Below are 16,842 nucleotides of genomic sequence, written 5' to 3'. Positions count from 1 at the left end.
ACTAAAAATTAGAGTATGCAATATTGTATAGATAAAACATTATTGACCTGGAGTAGCATATCCAAAAGTTCCGGCAAACGAAGTTCAGTTGGATGAGTCAGGTTTGAGAATCTTGGTTGTCCCAAAATCAGAAACATGAGCTTCATCATGTTCTTTATTGAGTAGGATGTTTAGGGATGATATATCTTGACGGATTATAGGCAGTGAGCTGTTATGGTGCATATAAGACAATGCATTTGCCACACCTTTCACAATGTTTACCCTTTTGTTCCAACCAAAAGCTCTTGCCTCTACATCATTGTTCATGAGTACATTTTGCAAGCTTTCACCTTCCCTGAACTCGTAAACCAAAAGTGAGTGCCTTCGATGTGAACAATGTTAGAATTTTACGGATCTAAATATACATAATAAATTCTATAAATCATAAATTACTAACCTCTAAACGCAGCCATTGATAAATTAAATCTTTAATCCTGCAAAATAGAAAACAATGTAAAGTAGTGCCTATGGACATACTCATCTCAAACCACTCTCAGATATCTGAAAACTCTAATATCAAAATAACGTATGACATATATTTGTTTGCTTGTCCTAGACCTTTTATAGTCTTTGCAAGTCACACTTACCCATTAATTTTAACACAAATAAAATACTAATAATTTAATAATATAATAATACTAGAAAAAATATGAGTAAGTCATTGGGCTTATAAAGAGAGTTGGTCCTCCAGTCCAATGGGCCAACTGGAGTTTTATAGAGAATGTGTGACCAAGGACCGTACTACAAAATAATAAAATAAGCCAGTTCCATTAATGACATAAATAGGACCTGTAAGTGAGTAATTGATTATGCTAAGTCTACAATTATTAATTTATTTAACAAACCCATATGGCTTCACAATGTTTCGATGTCGGATTTGTGTTAATGCTTGAATTTCACTTGTAAAAGCTTTGAGATATTGAGACATCTTATGATCACCATCTGTACTTGCATGCAGCTTCTCCACAGCAACAATTTGACCAATGCTTAACTATGCCTTGTAAACCCTCCCAGTTCCTCCCTCTCCAATGCAATGTTTGGAGTTGAATTCCTCGGTTGCTTCAATGATGTTCTCATACACCATTTTCCCATCATAGCTCCATATTGAGAAAGGATTTTGATTTTGTGTTGCATCCTCATCTGCATTGTTTGTTTTCCTCACTCTTCTTCTATAATGAATGTATCGAATTACAAAAATGGATAGAAGAAATAGGCTGCAGAAAGCAAGGACTAATATGATCAATATGTTCACTTTGTTGCCCTCTTTACCATGAGTATTTGGAGTCATTGGTGGGCAAAGCTGCAAACCAGTGGCATTACCACACAAGCCTTTATTGTTTCTGAATGCTTCAAACGGAGCCTCGTGGAAGGCTTTGGAATTAGGAATTGGACCCTCCAATTGGTTGAAGGACATGTCAAACATTGTCAAGCTCACCAGTTCGTCAAAATTGGATGGAATGGATCCAGAAAGATTATTATGAGAGATCTTCAGCATTTCTAAACGTTTCATTGTGCATGCTGTGGTGGTATCTTTCCACTTAGCAAATTTGAACTGAGATCAAGGTTTTCAAGTGAGTATATATTAGCTATCTCCCGAGGAACACTCCTCTCAAATTTATTGTTTTCCAAATTCATTGTTATCAACTTCAAGCACCCTCCAAGTTCTTTAGTAATGGAACCACTTAGGTTGTTTGATGCCAAGTTTAAATTCTCCAGATCAGCTAGCATTCCGGTACTGTGAGGAATCTTTCCAGATAGCTGATTGCAACTTAGCATAAGTATGAGCAATAACTTCAAACTTCCCAGTTCCTCTGGAATATTTCCTGATAGATGATTTGAGAACAAATCAAGTACATGTAGCTGAGTTGCCTTACCAAGCTCAGGTGGCATGAAACCTGAAATTTTGTTGTTGGAGAAGTTAAGGCTCGTCAAATTGTGGCAGCGTCCCCATTTTCATGAAACCTCACCGTGCAATTTATTACCGCTTGGATCAATATGATCCAAGTTATATACCAAAAGCTTCTGTTAGATTTCCTATGAGTTGGTTTCTGTGCAGCCTAAGTCTAACAAGTCTACTGCAGTTTTTCAAGCTTTTTGGAATTGGGCCTGTAAAATGGTTTTCACTAGCACTAAAAGCCTTAAGTGACCCACTGCCACATATTTGCTGCGGCAACCGGCCATTGAAGTTATTAATAGCCAATTGCAAATTCTTTATGCTAGTCAAGTTGTTAATTGTTGACGGAAGAGAGCCATTAAGCTTGTTTTGGATTAAAACTAGTTCACTGAGATTGGTCAACTTTCCTATGGAAGTAGGAAGTGGGCCAGAGAGATTGTTGAAACTGAGGTCAAGAATTTCTAAGTTGCTCAGGTTTCCTAGTTCTCTTGGAATCTTTCCAGAAAATTGGTTTTTAGAAATCAAAAGAGTTCTTAAGTTTACCAAGTTTTCTATTTCTGTAGGTATCTTTCCAGAAAATTGGTTTGTAAGTAGCTGAAGATCCCGTAAATTTGCCAAGTTTCCAATTTCTCTGGGAATATGTCCAGAAAGACTATTGTCATAAAGATAAATACTGGATATACTGCTCATGTTTCCTATGGAAGCAGGAAATGAACCAGAAAGATTATTGGAATTAAGGTCAAGCACTAGTAAGTTGCTTAAGTTTCCAATTTCTCTAGGAATACTTCCGGAGAGTTGGTTGGCATAAAGATGAAGGTTGTGTAACGTTCCCAAATTTCCAATTTCTATAGGAATATGTCCAAAAAATGTTAGTTTCAAAAATGAAAAGATATATTAAATTGGTCAGGTTACCTAAAGAAGCAGGAAGAGTACCAGTGAGGTTGTTATTACGTAAACTAAGTGTCATCAAGAACTTCATGTTACCTATTTCTTTAGGGATGGAGCCACCAAAAGAATTAGTGTGGATCGAAAATTCCTTAAGAGTTGTCATTATCCCAATTTCTCTTGGAATTGTTCCGGAGATGTTATTCTGAGAGAGATGAAGAAAGGAGAGATTGGAAGATTTGCAACTGTGGGAGAAAGAATCCCAGACCGATGATTGACAGATGAGTGAGTTTGGAAAGGCTGTAAAGGCTGAGAGGAATATCTCCATAAAGGCTGTTATTTGCAAAATCAATACTAACAAGGTTTGCAAAAGATGAGAAGCTGAGATTTTGAAGCGTACCGCTGAAACCAGAGTTGGAAAGGCTCAAATGGCTGATACTTTTCGACTCGTTGTGGCATGCAACTCCAACCCAACTTCAATGGCTGCTTCTGCTGCCTCCGGGTAGCTATGAAGACAGAAAGTGTTGGCTTTTGTTGTCAAGGCTGAGTTTCCATTTTATCAGAGCCGCAGCTTCTTCATTATCATTGTTAGCTGCACTCACAACAAATGGTGCACTTGAAGAAAGATGAATTACCAGAAAGATGGAATACTAGACAGTACCTATACAACCTTAACAAGAATAGTTTAAAGACTTGTTTGTCGGACAGTGGAATAGCAAACAAGGAAGCCATGCTGCTGATTTGAAATATGAGCCAGCTAGTTAATATTTTTTGAGCAAGCTATCTAAAAGGAAATTATTATATGTATAAACGTAAGAAAAATATGGATACCATGTGGTTCACAAAAAGTCCTGACAGCCGTATATTTGGTGTGCTTCTTTAATTTATTTGTTAACGTCAAAATCATGATAATTTCAGGCTTTTTCACGTTGCTGGCTAGCTAGTTTTGGATGGTTGTCACTTTATTTCGCATGAAATGAGTAATATTCATCTTACCGTAGACATTTTTTTTTTTTGGGCGTTACTACCTTGTTGGTTGTGAAAAATTCAATGCAAACAAGCGTCAGTTAATTCCCACTTTTGAGTTTTTGTGTACCGAGGTCAGCTTCTACATTATTATATGAATGAAAGTGAAAGGAAATAATTAGAACAAAAAATGGAATTAATTTGGAAGCTACAAGTGTGAGTCACATGTACATGATATTGAAACATTTACTTATTATATATAAAAGGGGTATTTGTTTTTACAATAATAGTGCAGATACTAAAATATTAATTAAATTTATTTATTAAATAATATATATTAAATTATTATTGATTGATATATTCATAAATTGATAAGTAAATTGAAATTTTTTTTTTAATTAAATACAACCATATCATTTAATGAACATTTTAATAAATCTAACATTATTGTTATTTTATTTTTATTTGTCAAATTTCACAATGTTAAGTTCTGTTTTTGCAAAAGGGTATCCATTAATTATTTGCTAAATATTTGAAATGTGAATGGAAGTTTGTGAAATTTGAAATGAGATGGTATATGTGTGCAAAAAATTAAAATTAGATGGTAAATTAGAGCTTTTATATTTATCTTTTCATACCTATTAACTTGGACACTAGTTGGCCAGTCGGTATAGCCAACTTATTGTGAGAAGTCATTTAATTTTGGTTGTCAGCGTATTCCTTAGAATAAGGCTCCTCCATAAACAACTGCAAAATAAACATATTTACATATTAGACATACACTTGAAATCAGCAATTGCAAATAAATTTGGAAAATATTCTGTTGCCAATAAATTAGTCTTGTATATATGTAGACAATTTTCATGTAGAACAACATATAAAGCTTTGTTGAAAACATTTAACCATAAACAAACCATCAAAAAAGAAAAATTACATTTGTGAACAAACCAATTTAAACGAAAAACAAAAGAATTAATCACATATGGAAAATTATAGAAACATGCTTTGGGTTTGATTTTTTATTTATTTATTTATCTTTTAGGGTTGTGTTGTTGGTGGATCCTCCACCTTGGAAGATTGTGGTGGCTTTGTCTTCCATAGCGGTCGAGTTCTCACTTTTCATTATCTGTAGAATTGGATCTTTGCTGATCATTTATGATTAACTTTGAATCTCAATTATTAATTATCAATTCAATGTATAAAATTAAACCATATACTTTATTAAAAAAAAAAAAGTTACAAAGATAAATAAATTCAACTTAAATATGTTTTCAAATACATTTAGGGCGAGCTGAAACGAACACCAACAAAATCCCCTAACATCAGTGAGTGATGGGCAAATAGATATGAAATGAATGGACAAATGTTGGGTCACGAGGTAGTAAAAATGGATATTTGTTCCTGGGCTGGACTGCAACTGTGGGTCTGGATAGTGAAACGAAAGGTCCACTCAAATATCCATACTTGGGCTTTAACTCCGACGCCCATAATTGACTTCTCTGATCTGAACTTTTACATTTTTTTTTTTTTTTTTGAAACAAAAAGTCCATGAGAGCTGGCAAAGTGTCTTGGAGTCACCAATTGGGGATCATTTGAAGATCAATGTGTATGCTGCAACTCAGGGTGGTTCTGGTCATATGGGTACTGGGGTGATGATTTGGAACTGTAGAGGTGAGTTAATGGGTGCCTTAGCGCTGCCAATAAAAAATTGTTGGAATGTTATATCTGCAGAATTGTTGGCAATCCGTAAAGCAATTGGTTTCTATCTTGAAGCGGGTTTCTTTCATGGGGATATCATAAGTGATTCCATGTTGGCAATAAGGTTGATTCAACAGTCCCTTGATAGCTTAGAATTGTTTTTTAGGGGATGAAATTAAGTTTTTGCTTTTACATCATTCTGGTTTTACATGTACTTTTGTTGATAGAGCTGCTAACATAGTAGCCCATAAACTTGCAAAACATGCCGTGTATATGATCTCTTTTGAATTTTGGTTTGAAGTTGGCTTTGCCTAGGGATGGCAACTTGTCCCGTCCAACTCGATCCCTACAGTGTACCATTCCTAATGGGACGGATTCGGAACATAGGTTTAAAAATCGAATCGGAAAGGACGGAGATGGGAAATAAAAGTCATGGCCTGAATTCGGTCCAATATATATTTATTTGTTTATTATTTTTTATAATTTCATTGTATGATTCTTTGTATATAAATAAAAATATTTATTATTTTTCTCTAATTGTGAATAAATAATTTCATGATCATATTTAATGAAATTATAAAAATATTTTTATTTAGAAATTATAAATATTTTATAATAAATATTTAATTATTTTTAAATATATTTTTATTATTGATATTTATCGCCAACATTATTTTGATATATTTTAATATATTTTTATTGTATTTTAATTAGTTTATTTATAAAAAAAATTTTTATATAAATTTTTCAAAAAAAAATCAATTATTAAAAAAAAAGCCAAAAAATCCACTTTGTCCCTTTTCTAATTGGAAAATCTTCATTTCCGCCTTATTTCTAAAAAAATAAAAAAAATTACAAAGACGAAATGAAAAATTATTCATAGATATAAAGACAGAATTTAAAAAATCGATCCCATCCGAATTCGTTGACATTTCTATGCTTGCTTCAGGCTGATATGTAGTCTATTAATGGTTGTTAATAATAATATATCGGAACTTTTACATTAATTATAATAAATTAGTATCCCATTATATTATAATTTTGGACACCAAACTAATGATGTTTGTTATTGTTTTCACAAATTATAATATTAATCCAAAGTAATGGAAAATGAATCCAGCAAAATTATGCCGCATCAATATTAATATGTAAAGTCCTGCTGGAAGTTTGCAGTGTATTCAAACGAAGCCGAAAGAGAGGTAGAAGGTCCAAAATTCGAATTTTCAGCCCAAAAAAAAAGGTCCAGAATTGTAAACAGTAAGTCCCAATTAGAAGACGGACATCGAGGGAAAACCAATTTGCGTTCTGTAATCAGTATTTTCGTAGAGAATGGAAAGGAGAGAAGGTCAATCTTCCCAAGGTTTTTATTTTTATTTTTTATTCTTTAATCAATTCTATATTTAATTCTGTTGAACTAATAATGGAAGTGCTTCAGATGGGGCAGCTCGAATTTTGGTGGAGTTCTTGGAGGTGGCAATCACTTCAATTGTTTTCCTCAAAGGAGTTTATTCTACTGGTCTGCTTCTAATCTCATTTCGTTTAATCGATTTATGCCTTTTCTCCGTTTGATTGCTTTAAATAATTTGTGGTCTTATATATATATATATATATATATATGTTTCGTTGATTAGGATTCAAGAAAGGAAAACCCCTTCAATCAACTGAAACTCTCAGAAAAAATTTCATAAGTGGGTTGACTGAATTAAGGGCAATTGTTGGCTCTTCACTTTTTTTATTTTTGGGTCTGATGATCAGGAGGGTTTTGGTTGAAGGTGCTTTTGAAAGGAGGAGGTTTATGAATTTGGTTGTCTAGAGGGCTCGTCATCCTGAGCTGAGGGATTACATTCATTCAGCTGTTTCTAGACTTCTTCCTTTTATACAAAAGGTGTGTCATTTTTTTCTTTATTCTTTTTTTATTTTTATTTTTTATTATTTATTTATTTATTTATTTTTTTTTAAACTATCACTTTATTTATTTATTTATATTTTTCCTCTGTTTGATATATGGCATTTACTATTTACGCTAAGAAATGCTATGAGAATCCAAACTGATTATGAATTTGAAGATTGTCTGTGGATGCATTTGTGTGAGAAAGAACAAATTAAAACCTATTCAAACTAAAGCTATTAGCAATGCTTAAGTAGCACACCAGAGAAAGGAGGACAATAAAAATCTCAGTCAAAATGGTATCTTAAGATCAAAGAAGAACACTTAATATTGAACCATAAAATGACTAGTGATGTTCCAGTAACCTTGAGCATTTAGCTCCTTAAATGCTTATCTAACATGCTCTTAAGATAGCATCTTGTGGACCACTGGTGAGGACCCTGTTATCAAAGTTGCAAAGCTTGTTTCAAGGGGTTGGCTCTAAACAAGATATGACTGGATTTTAAGTAGGTCTGGTTATAGGCTCACTAGTCTATTTTCCCTCGTTACTAACTACAATTAAGAAGAATGTATAAATTTACAAGTTACAACCATAAAATGCCAAATCCTTTCCCAGGGTTCGTGGAAAGGGTTGAATTCTACATCACAGACCAAATGACCTTAATTTTTTTTATTTAATTTTTTGGTAATTAGACCTTTTTTCTTTATTTCCTAAAGAGCATGTTTGAGCATTTTCTTCACTTTTTTATCCTATGTGTGTATGGTTTGTATAATGGTTTGCCTCTTGGTATATTTTTGAACATTACTTGTCTAGAACACGTGTCTTGGTTCAAACAGTACCCATATAACATGGCAAAAAAGTTTTGCTGTGAATTTAGGGCTGATTTAGATGAGCTCTGAACAAATGCATCCATGTGCTTTACCCTCTATTTTTATTTTGGTTGTTGATATTCTAAGCATTCAGTTTCACTGAAATAGTGCTTTTACAAACTTAGGGTCTGGTTGAGAGAGTAGCAGTTATCTTCTTCAACACTGATAACACACCTGTTGAAAGATTCATGTTCAAACTTGTAGTCAATCTGTCCTTTTGGCTCAAAGGTTGAAGAAGCCGACTTAGAGTTCTCTCTTAGGTTGTTTTTGGTCAAGCTTTCGGTCTCGGAACCCCTCACAAGAGCTTTATCTCATGGTAACCCTGTGAAATGCAGTATAACATTTGTATTTTGTATGCTTCAGTTTTTGAACTCTGCATCTTAAAATACAAATATTTGTTTTTCCCTTTTCTAAGCCATTTTAACATGCTATTATATATCAAATGCTTTTGGTTTTACTTGGTCTTGATTTGATGTTGAAGTATTTGTTACACCAGTGAAATATGCTTTGGATTTAGTATTTTTAAATTTTAATGTTAAGAGATTGAAACGATGTTAGAGAGCATTTCTTTCCTATAGATTGCAGGTGGAAGATAACAGCTTATTTCCGATCCCGTCCCGAGGCAGGCATGAGTAAGGATACAGGGTTATGGATCCCAACGACACAAAACAGTGGCCGCAACCTCCATTAATCACCACAATCAAGTGCATGAGCAGTGAGCCTCTGAGTGTGCAGTTATACTTGGAACATGCGACTTCTGATGAACCAAAGACTTAACAGATGTAAGAACTCTGTATAATACTGGTTTATGCCTTTCGAAGAAGTCGATGAAATTCCTTTTCCGGATTTGTTGCTGTTTTCACCCCTACCCCTTTCAGATTGTAATCTGGGTATAAATAATGTACATAATAACTACTCCCATATTTTTATTTAAAAAAAAATTATTTGCTTTGCCTTGAAGAAATAAAGCAAAAAAATTAGAAATCTTAGTTTAAATAGCAAATGAACTTTGGTTAGAGCAAGAAGTGGATGGCAACATTGTAATTTATGGAGGATGGTACACCATGATGATAGAACCAAACCAGCTGTTCAGTACCTTGTTTATTTTAGTGTACGAGTAGCTACCGATGGTATGGGATGGGATTGGTGAATCTATTATCAATATATACAGAGCTTGGTCTTCCTGAAATCCAATATATCGGAGGCATCCGTATGTTCAGTGAATTTTATTTTATTTTTTTATGTCCCAGCAAGTTGCTGTGTTTTGTCTATGACTTTTGTTCACACTTGTATTTTCGTATTTCCTTTATTTTCCAAACTGCACGTGAAAGCTTTGACAGGATCGCATGAAGTTAGTTGATGTGCTAGATTAAGATCGGTTGAGCAGCTAAAATAGTCAAATTTATTATTTCTTCTACACCGTAAACTCACATACATGATGCATGTATAAAAAGTCAAAATGAACCCCAAAAAGCAAAGTGTAAGGGAAACCAGTAACACATCCACATTCTGACCTTAATAGAAACAAAAGGCATAATGATAAACATGATGTTTGTTCAGGAAGTACAATAACTGAAATCAAGCAGCTCCTTGACGTAAGATAAGGGCTTCAAATATGAGTCTCTGATGAGAGCTCCTGAACAACTTTTTTCATTGTCGGACGAGATTTTGGAGAGCTGTGCAAGCATGCTATTGCTACCTTAACGAGACAGAGCACTTTCCTAGCCTCTTCATGTGTTGGAGGAGATAGGCGCTGGTCCAAAATATTCATTTCAGCTATTCGATGATAAGCAGGTGTTGCAGATGATAGGGACAATGAAGGCAACAAGGATGAGATGAGATCTCCTGGATGCTTCCCCATGAGTATCTCCAGCGTCACCACTCCAAAGCTATACACATCGCACTTCTCGTTCACTTCCATTGTATAAGCAAGTTCTGTTAACTTGGATCAACACCATTGAATTAGTAACATTATTTAAAAGAAACTAATAATTATAATAAGATCAATTTATTGTTTACCTGGAGCTGCATATCCATAAGTTCCGGCAAATGAAGTCCAGTTAAGTGAGTCAGGTTTGAGGAGCCTAGCTGTCCCGAAATCAGAAACAAGAGCTTCATCATGTTCTGCATTCAGCAGAATATTTTGGGTTGATATATCTCGATGGATTATAGGCAATGAGCAGTCATGGTGCATATAGGACAATGCATTTGCCACACCTTTCACAATGTTTACCCTTTTGTTCCAACCAAAAGCTCTTGCTTTTGCATCATTGTTCATGAGTACATTTTGCAAGCTTCCACCTTCCATGAACTCGTAAACCAAAAATGAGTGCCTTCGATGTGAACAAAACCCATATAGCTTCACAATGTTTCGATGCCGGATTTGTGTTAATGCATGAATCTCACTTGTGAAAGCTTTGAGGCATTGAGACATTTGATGATCACCATATGTATTTGCATGCAGCTTTTTCACAGCAACAATTTGACCAGTGCTTAACTCTGCCTTGTAAACACTCCCAGTTCCTCCCTCTCCAATGCAATGCTTGGAGTCGAATTCCTCAGTTGCTTCAATGATGTTCTCATACACCATTTTCCCATCGTAGCTCCATATTGAGAAAAGACTTTGATTTTGTGTTGCATCCTCATCTGGGTTGTTTGTTTTGCCCACTCTTCTTCTACGATGAATATATATAATTGTAAAAATAGATAGAAGAAATAGGCTACAGAAAACAGGGATCGATATAATCAATATATTGACTTTGTTTTCCTTTATTCCATGAGATTTCTGAGCCGTTGAGGGGCAAAGCTGCAAACCAGTGGCATTACCACACAAGCCTTTGTTGTTTTTGAAAGCTTCAAAGGGAGCTTCACGGAAGGCTTTGGAATTAGGAATAGGACCAGCCAATTGGTTGAAGGAGATATCTACCATTGTCAAGGTCATCATTTCATCAAAATAGGGTGGAATGGAACCAATAAAATTATTGTGTGAGAGATTTAGAGTTTGCAAACGTTTCATTTGCGCAAGCTGTGGAGGTATCTCTCCGCTCAAGAAGTTTGAACTTAGATCAAGGTTTTCAAGAGAGTACATATTAGCCATCTCCCAAGGAACATTTCGTTCTAATTTATTGTTCTCCAAATTCAACTGTATCAACTTGAAGCACCCTCCAAATTCTTTTGGAATTGAGCCACTTAGATTGTTTGCTGCCAAGTTTAAGTACTCTAGATCAGCTAGCATTCCGATTCTCCTAGGAACATCTCCAGATAGTTGATTTCCATTGAGCATAAGTTTGAGCAATAACTTCAAGCTTCCCAGTTCTTCTGGAATATTTCCGGAGAGACGATTTTTGGAGAGGTCAAGCACTCGTAGGTGAGTTGCATTGGCAAGCTTAAGTGGTATGGAACCTGAAATTTGGTTGTTGGAAAAGTTGAGGCTTGTCAATTTGTGGCAATGCCCCCACTTTGGTGAAACCTGGCCATGCAATTTATTACCACTTAGATCGATATGATCCAAGTTTGGGTATATTCCAAAAGCTTCTGTTAGATTTCCTGTGAGTTGGTTTTTGTACAGCCTAAGTCTAACAAGGCTACTGCAGTTTTTCAAACTTTTTGGAATTGGGCCTGTAAAATGGTTTTCACTAGCACTAAACGCCGTAAGTAATCCACGGCCACATATCTGCTGCGGCAACCGGCCATTGAAGTTATTAATAGCCAATTGCAAATTCTTTATGCTAGTCAAGTTGTTAATTGTTGAAGGAAGAGAGCCATTGAGCTTGTTTCGGATTAAAACTAGTGTACTGAGATTGGTCAACTTTCCTATGGAAGCAGGAAGTGGGCCAAATAGATTGTTGAAACTGAGGTTAAGAATTTCTAGGTTGCTCAGATTTCCAATTTCTCCGGGAATCTTTCCAGAAAATTGGTTGTCAGAAAACAAAATATTTCTTAAGTTCACCAAGTTTTCTATTTCTGTAGGGATCTTTCCAGAAAATTGGTTTTTGAGTAGCTGAAGATCCCGTAAATTTGCCAAGTTTCCAATTTCTCTGGGAATATGTCCAGAAAGGCTATTGTGATAAAGATAAATACTAGATATACGGCTCAAGTTTCCTATGGAAGCAGGAAGTTCACCAGAGAGATTGTTGGCACTAAGGTCAAGCACTCCTAAGTTGCTTAAGTTTCCAATTTCTCTAGGAATGCTTTCAGAGAGTTGGTTCTGATAAAGATGAAGGCTCCTTAACATTCCCAAATTTCCAATTTCTCTTGGAATATGTCCAAAAATGTTAGTTCGAAAAAGGAAAATTTCTTCTAAATTGGTCAGGTTTCCTAAAGAAGCAGGAAGTGGACCAGTGAGGTTATTGGTATTCAGACTAAGGCTTCTCAAGAATTTTATGTTTCCTATTTCTTTAGGGATTGAGCCACTAAAAGGATTAGTGGCAATCCAAAGATCCTGAAGACCTGTCAGCAAACCAATCTCTTTTGGAATTGTTCCGGAGATCTGATTCCAGGACAAATGGAGAAAGGAGAGACTGGAAAGATTTGCAACCGAGGGAGAAAGAATCCCAGAGAGATGATTGATAGACAAGTCAAGATGAGTGAGTTTGGAAAGGCTGTAAAGGCTGAGAGGAATATCTCCATAAAGGCTGTTATTTGCAAAATCAATACTAACAAGGTTTGGAAAGGATAGGAAGCTCAGATTTTGAAGCGTACCTCTCAATCCAGAGCTGGAAAGGCTCAAATGGCTGACAGTTTTCGACTTGTTGTGGCAAGCAACTCCAACCCAACTGCAGTGGCTGCTGCTGCTGCCTCCGAGTGGCCATGAAGACAGGAAATGTTGGCTTTGGTTGTCAAGGCTGAGTTTCCATTTTATCAGAGCCTCTGCTTCCTCATTAATGTTAGCAGCAGTACTAACAACAAACGATGCACGAGTTTTGAAGAAAGATGAAACACAAAGATATTGGAATAAACATATATACAACGTTGACAAGAAGAAGGAAGCCCGTTTGTTGGACAGTGGACTAGCAAGCAAGGAAACCATGTTTTTTTGATTAGCCAAAAACTGGAAACTGTGGTTATGAAAATATAGCTATAGATGAGCTATATATATATACAGTTAAGAGGTGGCTATTATAAACTATTACTTCATGAATAATATCTTTATAATATATTATATGAAAGCTCCAAGTAGAAAGCTTTCAAAACTATATGCTCAACTTTTCTTTTTTTTTTGGTTTATATATATATTTATATACATATATAAATATTTGCATTGCATGTCACTTTCTAATCCGATAAATTCTTTAACCTACGCTTTTTTATGGCTCAATTCCAATGTTAATAACATCGATCACTTACTTTGATCAGTTTTTTTTTCAGAAACGACGTGGTTGGCTTTCACAGCTACTGATGTGGCAGCAGGAACAAACAGAAGGCTGCTCACAGTTTGTAATTAAGTATTACTCCTTTATTAAAAGTATTGCCATTTGAGATTCACTATCGTGAAAAGAAAAATAGATTCTCAACACTAAAACAACTAATAAATATATAAAATAATGACAGCGAGGATAAAAATTTTCATTCTTAAAAAATAATAAAAATTAGACTAGGAGATAAACTAAATGGTTCAATTGTAACATTCAGTAGGGTGGAAACTAATAGAATAGCATAATGAGTGGGTACTGGAGAAGATCCATATGGTTGTTTTCAATATATTTATGAGATTACATCCTTTCAATTTTATCGCAAGTTAAAAATTAATATTTTATATTTGAATAATATTATATAATATAAAATTTTAATTATTTATAATATTTTCTCATTTTCCCATCCAGTATAGAAATCCATAACCTTTTTTAGTAATGGCTTACCTATCTAGCCAACTTCATTTAGACTTGTATAATATAAATTGCTTTCAAAAGTATTTAAACTTTCCTTTTCAACTCTATTAATGCTTGTTACTTTCCATCTATTACCCATGATTCTTTAAATAAAGTATGTTTTGGAAGGGCCATATTCCTGAAAATTACTAATAAATTATTATTATTTTATTTTATAGATGCCACTTCTTTTTCTTTTCTTTCCAATGCAATGTGGGACGCTGTGTTCCAAAATTTAATGACAACAAACAAGCAACTTTGAGTTTTGTTTCAACAACAAGAAGCAAAAAAAATTAAAATATTAATAAAAACATTTACATTATCCTTAAAAATGTGTATATTAATAATTTTGTCTCCAGATAGTGTATGACATATATATATATACAGTAATTTTTTCATCGAGACAGTCTATCGGAATTCATCCGAGACAACACACCTATTCTTTAAAAATATGCATTATCTAAGACAAATTCCAGATTTTATTCCTCAATAGAGAAAAATCATATATGTATATATATATATATATATATATATTATAATAAACATATTGATATGTGGTTGTGTAGAAAAAAACATGGTAATTCCATATAAGGATAAGAACTTATTTTTGAACTATTCCTACGAACAAGTGCAAGTGGTTAAGGATATTGCAGGGATAGATACAGTTACAATATTATTTTGGAACATCTTCCTTGAAAGCAAAGCCTCAAAAGCAAAAGAAATCATTCTCACTGTTTTCCTGTCTTAATAGCTACCAATGGCATGGATTTATTGGTGAATCTAGTGTCTATATAAAAAAAAAAAAGAAAAGAAAAAAGGATATAAAGTTTATGACCCAGCAGTTTGCCCGCTTGTCTATCCTTTTCTACCTACTTGTGTTTTCTTTTTATTTTTGGATTAATTATATTTTACCATTTTTAAGTTGGAAGAAGTTGTATTTTTGGCTTTCAAATTTAAAATGCTTTAATTTCAGTTTTTAAATTTCAATTTGTTATAATTTTTCCAATTAATTTTTTTTTTTTTTTTGCAAACGGTGATTAACAGTTCCACCGTATTTAATTCAATATTAAAATATAATTTTTCTTGCAATTTAGATCTTTTAGTAATTTGTTACAATTTAAGTTCTATTTAATTAAAAAACAAATTGCAATTTTAATACCGTTAACTGTACCTTTATGAAAAACTCAATTAGATTAAAATGCCATAAGTTAAAACTTGAATGCCTTAAATATTAGAATATTTTAAATTTTAGAGTATTTTAAATTTGAGAGGCAAAATTACAGATTGTCCAAACTTGATGAGATTAAATGGCAATTAACCCTTTATTTTTCAAGTTGCGCATGAAAACCTTTGACAGGAAGTTAGTTCCTTATGCGCTATAGTGCTAGATTAAGATTGGATGAGCTACTAAAAGATTTCAATTTTTTCTTCTACTCCTAGATCAGGATAAATGTTTGTGTTTCCATTTTATCGATGCTTCCACATTGTTAACTGCAGTAGTAACAGAAAACGGTGCCGTTTTAAAGGAAGATGAACCAGAAGGATTATTGAAATAAAACATATATACAACGTTAACAAGAAGAAGGAAGCGATTCTTTTGGATATATCGTATATTAGGAAACAAAGAAAACCATGGTTATGAGCTATTTAGCTATGAGTTATTTTATTTTTTTGTTGTACCTTAAAACCTCCATCGAATAATTTGAACCCATACTCATTCAGCATAAATAGTGATGCTTACCAACCGAGTATATGATATATTATTTGAAAAAAGCTTTCAAAAACTATTCACTTTTCCTTTCCTAGTGATATATTTATATATATATATATATATGTATATTTAATATTTACATTTCCTGTCAGTTTCTAATCCCATTTTAATTCTTTACTTTACACTTTCTTTTTTGGAGTCCAATCTTATGTTAATAACGTGGAATCAATAACTTGCTTTCTTTAGAAATTAAAAAAATAAATCGAACGTTCAAAATGTCACGTGTTATGGGAGGGGGGATACTGCTTTTTTTTTTTTTAATTATTTATTTTAGATATTCATATTGCTTTCAAATGTATTCAACTTTTGCTTTCAAAAGTATTCAACTTTTACTTTCCCATTGCTATCGATGCGTGTATATAGAAAAATTTTAAGGTGTAAAGGCTTGCATTTTTTTATTATCCGGATATTTTCAATGCATGTTGCTATTTTCCATCAACTTTCACTTTTCTACTGCTATCCAATATCTTTAATGCATGTTGCTATTCCATCAACTTTCACTTTCTACAGCTGCAATGCATGTTACTGATAAACCTCACACTCCACACTAACAACTCCAACAACTCTCAACAACCAGTACAGATAATGCATTGTAGGAGCGATACATATAATGCACTAGAGGATGATGACAACCTATCAGTGGGTAAAGTTAAGGCTGAATTTAGGAGATAATTATAACTTTTCTTGTACTTATCACATGTATCATCTAATTACTTTGTGTATATATATATATATATATAGGGAGAGTCTAGAATAAGGACGGACCGCATGCATTCTTTATGGACCAAAAATGTGAGAAAATAAGGACCATTGCATTGTCATACCTGGCATCAACAGCCCAGATGGAATTGCAACTTTCACGTGAGAATTTTGGCGAATTCTCCCCTTCCCATTCCCACCTTCATCTTCTCTTCTTTGCTTCCACACTTCCACCACTCTAGTGACGATGCAAGCCATTGATCTC

The 16,842-nt window shown here is 33.9% G+C and overlaps 2 protein-coding genes and 1 pseudogene across 3 annotated transcripts; 1 reads left to right on the top strand and 2 right to left on the bottom strand.

Annotated features, from left to right (window-relative positions):
• Nucleotides 1-1,545: 1,545 nt before the first annotated feature.
• Nucleotides 1,546-2,984, bottom strand: LOC107410306 (probable leucine-rich repeat receptor-like protein kinase At1g35710). Its single transcript, XM_025070420.1, has 3 exons — nucleotides 2,867-2,984; nucleotides 2,053-2,778; nucleotides 1,546-1,934 (listed from the first exon to the last, which is right to left on the bottom strand). The coding sequence occupies exons 1-3, from the start codon at nucleotides 2,982-2,984 to the stop codon at nucleotides 1,546-1,548; spliced, it is 1,233 nt and encodes a 410-aa protein (XP_024926188.1).
• Nucleotides 2,985-6,336: 3,352 nt separating this feature from the next.
• Nucleotides 6,337-9,532, top strand: LOC107410329 (DNA polymerase zeta processivity subunit-like; annotated as a pseudogene).
• A 150-nt stretch (nucleotides 9,533-9,682) lies between these two features.
• On the bottom strand, nucleotides 9,683-13,338 carry LOC107410328 (MDIS1-interacting receptor like kinase 2-like). 2 transcript variants are annotated; one of them, XM_016017742.4, is made up of 2 exons: nucleotides 10,260-13,332; nucleotides 9,683-10,175 (listed from the first exon to the last, which is right to left on the bottom strand). In XM_016017742.4, the coding sequence occupies exons 1-2, from the start codon at nucleotides 13,267-13,269 to the stop codon at nucleotides 9,850-9,852; spliced, it is 3,336 nt and encodes a 1,111-aa protein (XP_015873228.2). In that variant the 5' UTR covers nucleotides 13,270-13,332; the 3' UTR covers nucleotides 9,683-9,849. The 2 variants fall into 2 exon arrangements, with proteins under 2 accessions (XP_015873228.2, XP_060667893.1); XM_060811910.1 differs by having other exon boundaries at nucleotides 9,993-10,182; nucleotides 10,260-13,338.
• Between the last annotated feature and the right edge of the window lie 3,504 nt (nucleotides 13,339-16,842).

Source organism: Ziziphus jujuba, chromosome 10 (genome assembly GCF_031755915.1).
Source record: "Ziziphus jujuba cultivar Dongzao chromosome 10, ASM3175591v1".
Classification (NCBI taxonomy): Eukaryota; Viridiplantae; Streptophyta; class Magnoliopsida; order Rosales; family Rhamnaceae; genus Ziziphus; species Ziziphus jujuba.
This window is presented reverse-complemented; position numbering and strand designations above follow the sequence as displayed.

Bases quoted from the DNA above. Each gene is read 5' to 3' on its own strand.
- LOC107410306 (XM_025070420.1), bottom strand. From the start codon at position 2,984: ATGACAACTCTTAAGGAATTTTCGATCCACACTAATTCTTTTGGTGGC. The intron at 2,779-2,866 runs GTACTCTTCCTG...ATATTCCTATAG, and splicing joins ACGTAATAACAACCTCACTG to AAATTGGAAATTTGGGAACG. The intron at 1,935-2,052 runs GTATATAACTTG...ACAAAATTTCAG, and splicing joins AAATCTAACAGAAGCTTTTG to GTTTCATGCCACCTGAGCTT.
- LOC107410328 (XM_016017742.4), bottom strand. From the start codon at position 13,269: ATGGTTTCCTTGCTTGCTAGTCCACTGTCCAACAAACGGGCTTCCTTC. The intron at 10,176-10,259 runs GTAAACAATAAA...CCAAGTTAACAG, and splicing joins TTATGGATATGCAGCTCCAG to AACTTGCTTATACAATGGAA.